Source organism: Coturnix japonica, chromosome 1, assembly GCF_001577835.2.
Source record: "Coturnix japonica isolate 7356 chromosome 1, Coturnix japonica 2.1, whole genome shotgun sequence".
Taxonomy (NCBI): Eukaryota; Metazoa; Chordata; class Aves; order Galliformes; family Phasianidae; genus Coturnix; species Coturnix japonica.
In genome coordinates this window covers 88,212,832-88,225,374 of record NC_029516.1, presented here as the reverse complement: position 1 = coordinate 88,225,374, position 12,543 = coordinate 88,212,832, and the positions used below count along the sequence as shown (strand labels likewise).

At 37.9% G+C, this 12,543-nt stretch overlaps 1 protein-coding gene across 6 annotated transcripts in view; it reads left to right on the top strand.

Moving 5' to 3' along the window:
- The window catches only part of LOC107322359 (SAM domain-containing protein SAMSN-1), a 79,994-nt gene extending 70,089 nt beyond the window's left edge, over positions 1-9,905 (top strand). For all 6 annotated transcript variants that reach the window (XM_032448469.1, XM_015880344.2, XM_015880335.2 and 3 more), the window contains 3 exons: positions 648-854; positions 1,544-1,694; positions 9,081-9,905. In XM_032448469.1, the coding sequence (XP_032304360.1) occupies positions 648-854; positions 1,544-1,694; positions 9,081-9,286 (564 nt within the window). In that variant the 3' untranslated portion in view covers positions 9,287-9,905. The remainder of the gene's footprint in view (positions 1-647; positions 855-1,543; positions 1,695-9,080) is intronic.
- Positions 9,906-12,543: the final 2,638 nt, after the last annotated feature.

Here is a 12,543-nt window from a genome sequence, read left to right as displayed (position 1 = left end):
TGAAGTTTTTAGTTCTGTTTTCTGGAGTGTTTCCCTTGTTTTCCCACTAGTTTTCAGTCCTTTGGGAAGCACTGTCATTAAGATATTAAGATATTTAGGGAATTAAATGCACTTTATTGCTTTTTAGAAAAATACCTGGTGTTTCTTACCTTAAAATGGGTAAAAGTCCATTTTTCATCTAGTTCAGCTATTAGTCTTTGAAGATCCCTTGGACAGTGGATATTAAGATAATTGTGTAAGTGGCTTAGGGTAAAAGAACTAGGTGAGAAGCTGCATAAAGCATTTGGAAAATAACCTCACTGGGCTCCCCTGCTTTTTGTCAAAGCCATGCCCATTATCAATGGCAAAACTTGCTTTCTGGATGCAATACTGTGCCTTTTCAGGGACAAAGTTGAGAACAAAAGGTTGAAAGGTGTTGCTTATACTCACTTCTTCACAGAGCTCTGGAGGTAAGGACTAGCTCTATTTCCTGTAACACTTTACCAGTATTTTATAAAAGCAAAAGAACTACATGCAGATCATTTTAAAAGGCTACTTCACATTGCGTAGTTAAGATTCTGTGCTGCCTGTATAGATTTTGGTCTATGGAGGAAATGTCATATAAACCAGGTGTGTCAGCAGAGGTGTGCTTATTTCTATTGTTCTAGAAAGGAGACATTATAGATATCATCTGTAAAACTCCCATGGGCATATGGACAGGCATGCTGAACAACAAAGTAGGAAATTTCAAGTTCATTTATGTGGATATTATTCTGGAAGAGGAAGCTGCACCCAGGAAGATGAAACCGCACAGAGGAAGCAAAAGGAACAAGCCTAAAACACTGCAAGAACTCTTGGAATGTGTCCATCTGCAGGTCAGCAAACATTCCCCTGCTGTATCTGAAATCTTTAATTTCTGTGCACTTTGGTTGGATGTAATTTTCAGGCAGGAGTAGAATGGGAATGGTGGATTTCAGCAGTTTTTAAGTCAGCTATGAAAAGAAGCTTTGTCTCTGATACAAGTGGCGTATATAACTACATTTTATCACAAGATTTTGTGAAGCTGAAATGCTCTATGCAGAGCGACACGATGATGACTAGCTAAATCCTTGCAACTTGCCTGTGACTGTGTGCCTTAGGGCAGGAGGCGTGTGACTATGTGGAAATCTTGGGCAGAACTGCAGTGCAACTCAGCTGCTAATGTTTAGAATTTAAGTTTCCAATTTTGCATGAACTGTGGGAGCAGTAGGTTTTTTTTGCACTATGCTCTTGCTGTGCCTTTCTCCCTCAGTGGCTCCCTAGGTCCAGAACCTATCTTGATCCAGTCTGCTGCCAGGCTCTGGTAGATAACTCAGCTTTGGGTGAAGGATGGTCAAGAGGATCCACGGGCATCTCTGCCTTTGTCCTCTCACTCTCAATCTCTAATTTTGTTCAAAAGACATCTTCAACTGGCTGAAAAGTGGAGCTCATTTCAAGCTGATGAAAGAGTAAAAGAAAAATTGTGCCTATTCGTCTACTAAACAGTGCTTGTTTAAGTGATGGATTTGCTCATTTCTTTTTGTAGGAATACACCTCTACCCTCTTGCTAAATGGCTATGAAACTCTAGAGGATTTAAAAGATCTACACGAGAGTCACCTGATTGAACTGAATATTTCAAACCCAGAGGACAGGGCAAGATTGTTATCAGCAATTGAAAATCTACAGGACAATGACAGTAAGTGTTTAAGCTTTAAGAGTCATGTACACATTTTATCTGAAGAAAGACAAAGAAATAGTGATTCTCACATTGATCTATTTAATGATTTTTCTTTTAAATGTGAAAAATTGAGTTGAATAGTTTCCTTACATGTCCTGATAGATAACTACATCTCTTCTAGATATATACATGATTACTATCCTAGTAACACGTGAATGATTTAAGATTTCCTATTGATAGGTCCTAATCTAGAGGTTGCAACTGCAAGCAACTGCTGCTTGAAAACAATTCTTTTTCAAATGGTGAAACCAAATCCAAGAAAGGTTAGATGATTTCCCCAAAGTCAAAAGATTTCTGCAACTGCAGAAAATCAAGCTTTCCAAACTCTGGGTCTATTTCTTAGCAAGAATAAGTACTGTAAAGAATTTACAACATTACTAGAAACTTCAACTTAACTAGGTACTCAGCCAAAAAAGATGTTTTCTCAATTCGTCTGCACAGTCACCTCTATCATGAGCAGTTATTTTGTCCAATGTGCTTCTCAACTGAGAAGCATCTAAAAGAGAAAAAAAGGATACCTGGAAAAACAGGTATCCTTGCCTTCCTGGGGTGTTTTAATATTAGATTTTGTTTACGCTTTGGTTTTTCTTTCCTCAGTATTGGTGGCTTTCCATTTCTCACTCCGGAACACGTACAGTACATATGCACATACCTGAAGACACAGATATACTCAGTTTTTTCTGTACATTTATCTTTTTGAATTTCTAAGAATATTTGTGGCTGTCTCATCCATTCAACTTCCCTCATAGATTTTCTCTGATTTTCTTAGTTCTTTACTGAACTTGATTTTCATTTTACACTGGGGTCTTTCTGTTTCCCATTTCTACGTCATATTTCAGCATCCACAGAAATATAAGTTTCTTGCAAACACATTTGAGAAGCATTTAAATGGTGTTCTTTGCCCAGCAGAATCAGTACTTCTTTCTGGTCTATAGCTTTGTGAGATGAGTAGCTAGAAAAGGATTCTTGAAGGGCTGTCTACATAGAGGCTGTGATGGAGTGAATGTGGGAAAGAAAAGGTTAAATTGTCCAAGTATTGTGTTGCAGGAGTTGAGCTGGAAATCATGTGAAAATACATTAATTTCCTTAGTTTGCCCTTGAATAGAGTGTACTTCTTGGTAATTATAGCCTTGACACATTTTCTGCACCTTTTATTGCAGGTGTTTCTACATCAGTTTTTAGCAAAAAAGAATTATAGGAAAATGCTAGCTTGTAGATTTGCAGAGCTCTGTATCTGTATCTGTGAAAAAACAAACCAAAACATATGGCTTTTAACAGACAACCCAAGTGTCAGACTATTCTGGGACTGTGAGGATATGGTTTACTATTTATACTCCCTGCAGAGCAAGAAGTACAGCAAGCAGGCATGTTGCATTTTTAAAAGATGACACCAAAGTTTTCCTCTTATGAAGATGTCTTAGCCATTTAATATTCTACATACACTCATGCAAGGAGCAAATCTTAGAAGGTCCTTACGTATCCTGTACATTGAACATTAGCAAATTTACCTTAATTATCAAAATAGAGTTCTTACAAATTGGGAGCATGGGATTGAGTCACTTTTCTTCAGAAAGCAAACAAACAACAACAAAATTTAGCAGCTTGCTCTAAAAAAAGAAGATATTAGAGACTAAAGTTGATGGAAGCCATCTGTTAGGTAGTTATAATGAAAGATGGAGAGTCGAGATGATCTTGGGCGAAAGCTCAGCATGTGTCTGACCTTGTCCAAATCATTTGACCTCTTTGTGCTTCTGTCAGTCCAATTGGAAAATTGAGTTGAAAGAGCTGAGCGTTACTGTGAAAGTGAATTCTGCATCTGAACTGAACTTTCCTAGGTCAATATTTTTTTTCCTAAATGGGAATGACTGAGTCCAGCATAAATGATTTCTTAATTAAAATTGATTTTCTGCACTGCTTAGAAGTGAGCAGCATAATTACCCACAGCTACAAGGTAATCTGTTTACTGGCCAAGAGTGTTCTAGATAGAAGTTCTGCACTTTCCCAGGTAAAAGTTCATTTTTCTAATGAACTTTGTTTTAAATAATAATAATAATAATAATAATAATAATAATAATAATAATAATAATTCTAAGGCCATAGATCATATTTATTATGCTAATCCCATCTTTTTCACTGAGCTTGGAACACTTTCATGTCTTTGCATTATATCTGTGCTTCCACGAAGCATGTGTTTGATTAATGGATGGAGTCTCATCCATGGAGGTATGCTCCAGGTTTGCAATGCAAGGTTTATGAGTTTTTGTGGCTTGAATACTATTCATAAAGGTTAAGTATGCAGGAAGGCAGCCTCATTTTACCTAAGTCTATTATAAATGTAATCAAACATGATTTAATATTTCTTTAATGCAATACCTGGTGTAGTGAAAATGGATAGTTGTTTTTAAAGGCCTTTTCTTTCTTTTCCCTTTTTTGTCATTTTTTTTTCTTGACTTTTATGTTATAATAAGTAGTTTATTTATGTTGTATGCTTGAGACTATATAATTCATATTGCAGAATAAAGTTACAGTGTTTTACAGCTAAAGTACTTGCACTAATAGTTTCCACATTATATGCTTCTTAAGACTGTCCAAAATGCTGGACTCTGGGTAGTAAGAATCTTGCATCTTACGTTTGGTTTCAATACAAATGAATTTGAGAGTAATAATTTTGCTGATCTCACAACAGGAATGAAAAACTAAGTTTTATTTAGAAAATGCTCTGTGGTTTTAAAATATTTTTTTCTTCCTGATAACTGCACTGCCTGCTTTATACCTTTCCTATGAGCCAGGAACCAAATTCACCATCTTCAAGTATGTCATATAGCAAGACTATTGTAAAATGGCAAGGTATTTTGAGCTCCTCTTGACCTTCCCCACCTCCACAGATCTCTTTTTAGATCTGCTGTAAGTTGATCAGACCTTTATATTGGGTACAAAGTGATCGGCTTCCATGAATGAAATTCATGGCTAAAGAAGAAGAAGAAAAAAGCTCTTTTTCATAAAGTATTTCTTAATGGCTTTCCATTCTTCTCCCAGATGGCTTCTAGACAGGAGATGGATGTCTGTGCTTTTGTAGGATGCTATTTTTAAGGTGAAGCAGTTGCTGAATGGTTAATGAATAGAGTAATAAAAGAAGTTCACAACTTTTTTTTGACTGCTTCCCAGGGCACACATTTTTGTGAGACTTGATTCTCTCTCACTTAGATGATGTAAGTAAAAAAGTTCATTGCTCAAGTGCAATAGGTTATATTAGTCTGAAGCTATTCTGAGTGAAAGTAGAATTAGATTCTTTTGGATATATACATACAGTTCATATATAGGAATAAAAAAGACGCAAACATGCAGTCTTGGGGATAATTATATTACTCTTATCTCCCCAAATCCACCTCTTTATTATACTTTTCAATTTTAAGTCTCTAATGATACTCCACATCCCACTGCCAGTGCTGTGTAAGATCTGTTTCTTATTTATTGTGTTTGAACATCCTTTCTTACACGAAGACCTCAGATTTCCCCAGGAAAAGCAGCCTTGTATGAATACTAGTGTTTTTCACCCTTTTTCCAGACATGTCTGCTTGATTCCTGAATTTAAAGAAAAAGAAGCTTCTCACTTCTTTCTCCTCTCATACCAGTTCAGTATCCCTCCCACTTGTACTCTGAATGCTGGAGAATCTTTTCCAGCAGGAAGAGAAGGGCCAACTGATGCCAGTGCAACATAAATAAAAAAATCATAGAGTAGCCTCTTGGAAGGGACCCCCAAGATCATTAAATCCAACCCCTGGCTGTGCCACTGACTTCAGTGAGGTGGTTTTTTCCATCTTGCTTGTCTATAATTATCCACCAAAAGTTTATTCCTTTGATTCTCTGAAGTATTGCAGGTGTATACAGTCCCACTTCACATTTCTCTCCTTCAAATACATTTACTTCTTTAAAATGATCCTTTCTGAGTTCGGTGCTTTATTAGATTTTGTTTCATCCTAACATCAAGTGGTCTAACTGTCACAGGCACTGCAGGTTGGTATGTGTCCTTCATACCTCACTAGGAGGTCTAACATCAGCCTTGCTGATATGTGGCATTCTAGTTATTCTGTTGCACTGCTCAATAGGTCACTCCTGCACCATCCAGGAAGGCAACTCAATTGAAAGCATCGTGCTCATAGCCCCTTTCACCTTCTGGGCTAAGCTCATAAATGCAAACTCTCAGAGGGCATGGTCATGAAATACAGATTAATGCAGGCTGACCTTCTTATTTCTCCAAGACAAAATCTAAGCCTCCCACCACTCATCTGGTTTAAACTGACATAATGGCACTGGAGTTAGTTTGACATCAGTATATTCTTGAGCAGCATTGACTTAGTCCTAAGCTTAAAGTGCTTTCAGAACCAGGACTCTAACCTGATTTTGAAAAGTGGAAAAAGCTGGTGAAGGAAAAGGGAAACCTTTGTCATACACAACTATGCCACTGGTTAAGAAACGTTAACTTCCAAACTCTTAATAGCAAGGAAGTAGTATTAGAAAGTACGTGTCAAAATGATGCATATTTTGGACACTTTTGTAAAATAACATTGATAACAGTGACCAAAAGCTATTTCCATGGAACTGCTTTACTGTAGAAAAATAACAGGGCTTCCATTTGTTGATAAGATAGTGGTTTCTGATTATTCAGAAGCATTTAACAGCAGTTTAATCAATTCATGTTTCCCGTGCATTATATCTTTTTTCTGATGTCCAAATGATTAAGACAGTAAACTTACCTTTACTAGGACAGGACTTAAACACGTGTTTGCTAGGGAAAGGTGTTAAGTAGAACTGAATGTAGAAAGCCAAAAGCAGCTGTTTTTCTCAGAACACCTAAAGCTGTATGCTGCACATATCTATAATACTCAGTATCCTTTTAAGTGGTTTAGCAGTTGCTACATTATATTTAAGTCTGGTCATTAAAAGAATCAAAAGCAAAGAAAATAAGAGTGATTAGAGTCCTTTCTTCTTAAATATGTTTTTTGTTTTTTGGTTTGTTTGTTTTAATTCAGCTTTTTCTCTTTGTAATGAAAAGCAAAAATATAACATTTTCACTTTCTCAAACACCTGAACATTTGTTGGTTTTCTGTTTTTGATGTTAAAAAAAATAAAATCTGGTGGTGTTTTGAGAGGAGACAGAAGTGTTACATGGCTGCATGTTTCTTAAATATACATTCTCCTGAAAATGATTTAAACTCAGATTTTTAAAAATCCGAAACCTCTGTCTTTCTCCCTGGAACACGGAAGGAAAAGCTACTTACAGGCCACTAACATACTGACTGCAGCAGACCAGTTACTTGGTCTTCTTTCCCACTGTAAAACGAACAAAGTGGATGGAGATTTCCTCTTTGACCTTGAAAATGTAAACAGGATTAACACTTTTTAGGTCACTGCTTTCTAGGGCAGCAGATGATGCCCCAGAAGCTGATAAAAGTCCTAGCGAGCAGCATTAGGGCTGATCGGGGATTACAGCAGGGGGAAGGGGATCCCTGCCTGCAGCCATCACCTGAGCTCTGTCAGCCCACGGTGACCAAGGCCTGGGACCTATTGGCACCAGTGGAACAGGAGCAACAGGCTAATGACTCGGTTTAGACAGGGCTTTACTGGGGCATCTGCTGTTGTTTGTGCTAAACTACTCATGTTGCTACTAATAGCAGCAGTTATGCCTTCACTGGTGTAATTCATTTTGTAATTCTTTTCTGACTCAAATCAGAAATCAATTGGAACCTATCTAATCACATATTTTCCCTACAAAGGTAGGTAGCATTTGATGTGGTGGACTACGTCCCTTAAGGTGAGAAGGAGATCAAATATTTCCAGACTCACGTTGAATCTGCTGAAATGTGCACTTGTACAAGCAAGTGCAATTAACCATTAATTTATGTGGGGACAAAGTGGGACTTCTATTCCTTGGAAAATATTTAAAGTAATCAGAATCATTTTTTAAAAATACATAAGGTTATGCCTATAACCTCAGACTTAATGCAAAAAATGACTACATTGAGAATTCAGATTCTTTTCTTCAAAAACTGAATCAGTTTATTAAATTAATTAGGTAATTAAAATGTAGAAAATAGTAAATAGAATTAATAAGTCCAAACAGATCTACAAGGCTAGGTCCATGAGGGCTTGCAAGTGTTCTCAAATGTATCAAAATGCCTTGTGAAATAATTTCTCTGGGATCTCATTTACATGACAAAGCAAAGTCCTGACTGTCTCACTGTTCCATTTCAACGTTTTCAGAGCGGTTTGGTGTTTGTTTTTTAAGATGACTTAAATTTGACCAAAAATTCAAAGCTAACTCCATAACCGTGAGGGAGCAAGTTGGTTGAAATAAAGAACCTTTCTTTTTTTTCTCTCTCTCTTTTTTTTTTTTTTTTTTTTTTTTTGTTTGCCAAATAGAAAAGGTCCCATTTTCATGAGGCTTGAAATACGAGGTGAAACAATCTATTCGTGTATTGCCTTTTTCTCGTACTTTAACTGGAAAGTAAGGCACGGCTTGAAGTAAAAACACAGTTACAGGAGAGCAATAAGGGATGAAAAAGAATGGAGGAGAGAGATTTAACGTTTTATAGCTTATTTTCTGAAGAAATTTACTGTGAGTGAACATCATGTGTTTTACAGCTAGAAAATACGAGCATGAACTTTAACCACGAGGTATATTAGATATGAGATATACAGGGATATCCTGTCCACAAAATGGTGGCTCGCTGAGCTCTTTTGAGAGGCCTGTCGATGCTCTTCCTGTGGTGCAGATAGCTGTGTCTGGGCAGATTAGTCATGCAGCAGTTAAACAAACACAAATTATTTGCAAGTTTATCTGCTTCTACTTCATTTTCAGGCAGTGTTCAAAAAATGTGCAGAAAGAATTAAGCATTTTGGTTTTCTCTGAGGCCTTTGTGTTTTGGAAAATGTCTTCTTGGACACCAAAAAGGAAGCTTCTAGGAAGTTCCTATCAGCCATCCATTCCCACTGAGGAGTCAAGTGCTTCTGAAGATCCGATTGCCACACCTTCAGACTGTGCATGGTGACTGGTGCACCTGGGCACAGCCTAAAGGATGCAGGCAGAGCCTCAGGCATTCACATCTGAGCAGCACAGCACAGGATCAAAGCCAACCTCAACAGCAACTTGGGTGCTTGTGTCATCACATTTTTAGTACTTTGATGCTGTTTTCTGTATCCAGTAGACAGAAGATATTGATCTAGCCTGTGTATATTACAAACTCTGTTTCTATGGTTCTTCAAGATCAGCCACATTGCTGTCTCAAACTGTTTTACAGGATACTTATTCTGACGTTTCTTTCTTTCTTATTCTCTTCTTTCCAGATGAACAAGAGCAGATAAGTGAGGGTGGTCAGGAGACACGGAGCTTAAGCCCTCAGCACAGTTTTGACAAATCACAGTTAAATGACTGCCCAAGAGATTCCGGCTGTTACATCTCATCAGAAAATTCAGATAATGGTAAAGAAGAAGTAGACCCAGAAACCCTGTCTGACATGGTGCAGTCAATAACAATCACTGAGTCAAACTGATTCTGTTAAGCTGTTTCTGCAGATGCTCAGGAAAGACAATCAGATAAGTGAAGCTGATTTGATGGTACAGAAGCAGAACACAAAATATTTCTCAACACTGGACATCTACTTCTGTCTGATATATAACGCTCTAGACTACTTAATATGTGGACATTTGAGAACTAAATCTTAGCTGATAGTAACAGTCTTTCGTGCTTTTCAGTGAATCCGCAGACATCTCACTGAAAAAGTTAATGCATATGTATTTATATATATCTGTACAGCAAATGCATTTTGTATAATGTTAGGGAATTGTTTTGGGTAGTGATACAGTGTCTAAATATTAAGTTGTGGAACTCTCCAACATGTAAATACTGTATATATTTGTTTTTAAAAGACTGATTAATCACGCTCTCTCTTTTTTCAGATGGGTTTTGATGAGATTTGTACAGAAAATATTTGCATTGATATATCATTGTAATAAGAAACTAGATACATTCACGTCCTACTTTCAAAAGTACTAACCTAATTCCTGTTCATAGTAAACCTATTTAATGCTATTCTCCTCCAGAATGGTCTCTGAAGAGGCTGTCTTACACTGTATCCTGGATGTACAAAAAAACTGTTGTGTCAGTCTGAATTGAGCTCTTTGTGTTTGTCATCTTCTAGAGACAGCAGTCATCTGAATTCCTTATGCACTGCCAATCTGCATATTGCAATTTTCACAACTGTTCTCATTCTTTCCAAGCATTCTGAAGACAGTGCAAGCTTGGAAGAACAACAAACAAGCCAACAAACACAGCAGTTTCAATGCTATGCTTTTATTATTATTGTTTGTGCAGCTCTTGCCTTTTGTGCACGGTGTCAAGTTTGTTCATTGAGTTTTTTTGTTTGTGTACAGAACTCATAAGCTAATGTGGTTATCATGCACTGTTGTTTTATATGAGATTCAATTGTCATCTCCCGCAGTGTTTTGCACTGGGATACACGTTACATCTGCCTGTCTTCTTCCTTCAAAAATAAACAAAATCATATGCTTGAGCCCTTTAAAAACGACCTGATTTTTAATGTGGTCATTACATTTTAAAGGTTGCTCTGTTCTAGCACTAGCAAAGAAAATGATAAATCCACCAAGCATTTTCACCACATGTAATCACCTGGGTATCAAATCAACACAAGAACTTCCTGCTCACCAATTAAGTCACACCATTTTCATAATTTAAAGCATTTTGCATTCATGTTAAAAAGTTTCCACAGACTCCTGACAATGTAAATCACTTTCACAAGAGATGAAAAGTGGAAAGTTCCACCCCAAAAGAGCTCTTCTAAAGAAACTGTAAACAAGTGGAAAATTCTTATCCTTTCCTCTTTTTTTTTTTCTTTTTTTTTTTTTTTTTTCCCCCATGGGCAATGCTTTCTGCAGCTTCATGACTCCTCAAAGGGCTACAGCTGTCAGACAGATCTGCTTTGAGGGCTACAGTATAAAAACATCCATTTTAGAAAATTGCATGAATTTCAAAGATTTGGTGTGAATAAACTTGGATCAGTAGAATAAACAAGCTTGGAAGCTGCTTGATTTGTTTCTGCTTTTAACTCTCCTTTTATGCATTAGCAGTCAACAATTGTCATTATTTAGCAGCAACGACCCCATATTTCCAGGTGTGCTTGGAAACGCACAGGCCTTCCAAGGGATGAATTTTGTGACAGCTTGTATCACGCATTTGTACTTTTAATTAAGCAGTTCCAGCCTTTATTGTGTCATCACATGTAGTTCTGACTTCATATGACTCCAGTAACTTTTCCTGAAATAATGTTGTTGGATTAGCTTCCGCTACCTCTTCATCTTAGAGAAGGACTACTGAAAATAATTTTGCTAGAGTTCATCTAACATGGGCAGATGTTTTGGCTTTTGCAGCACAAATGCTTAGCCTTTGTATTCCTTATCTAAACGTCTGTGAAAATACTCAGCTTGTAAGAAATGCTTTAAGGTGAGTGTAAATATGACTCTGACGCAGCTGTAAGCTAGCTGGGTCAAGGACTAACAACCATGAAGACTGGAGATGTGCAGTGACATGCTCTAAGGGACATTTATTTCCGTGAGTTTGCAAATGAAAATAGGTCTCGTTAAAAGAGACAGACAAGGCACCTACAGAACAAAACACCCAACGGCTCTTAGTTTTTATTTTTACGAGTCAAACCCTGCACAAGCTTAGGCTGATGGCAAGAGGTTAACTCACATCTGAGGTTAACTAGTCAGTAACCATGAGCATAAGCTTTTGTTTAACTGCTCCAGCTTCTAATTAGCAAGACTTTGTCCAGAGGGCTTCTTGTTGAGATAAATGTGTCAACGGAAGGCTTATTCAACGCATCTGTAACCTCCTGTGACGGCAGAGCAGATTTGATCTCGAACTGAGCAACTTCCGCTCTCAAACTATTCCGAGAAAAAGAGGAAATTTTGTACCACAAAGGAAAAAAAAACCAACCCACGTGTTTTTTACATGAAGCGTTCCCAGCCTGCTTTCATCTCTCCGTGGTCGTCTTAATCACACTGATCTTGGATTAAGCTGCCTGAGCATAAACAGTTCTCTGGCTGGCTTTCGTGCTGACTAATCTGAATAATTTCTATGTAGATGTACATATGTATTTCTTTTTAAACCCATCCCAATTCTGGGATCTGTAGAATGCCTGATGGAGAACTGAGCTGCTTTTGAGGAATCTTTGCAAGGTCCCAGAGACACAGAAAAGAAGCAAGTGGGTGGGCTTTTGTTCCTCTCTACCATTTGCTCAGTGGTGCCAAGCCCCCATTCATTTTTATAAACTTTCCTCTGTGACTGAGGAGGACTACAAGGCCTGTAAGTCTTTCTTTCAGAGATAACTGAAAGAGAGTCTGCTCTTCCCCACAGCTATACAACATACAGAAGGATGCAAAACCAGTCTGGAAGTGTAGAGACAAATTCAAGAGGGCCAATTTATCTGCGGCCAGTGGTGGCCTTCAGCTGGTGGGGATTTCCCCACTGCAAAGACTGTGGTGCAGGTGCAGCTGCTTCCCCTGGGACTGTGATGCAGGGCTCACTGCCGGCATGTATGCAGCCACTCACCCTCAGTGGAAAGCCAGAGGTTACAGGAAGCAAAAAAGTTAAGGTGGTGTTGATCCCACATCCCCAGGGGACCACCTCAGGTCAAAGTTAACATTGCTGCTTGCAGTGTTGCCCCCATGTTCAGCCCTGTTTGCCATCCCAGCCAGCAGTACATTAAAGGAGGGTATACTCTGTCACCAA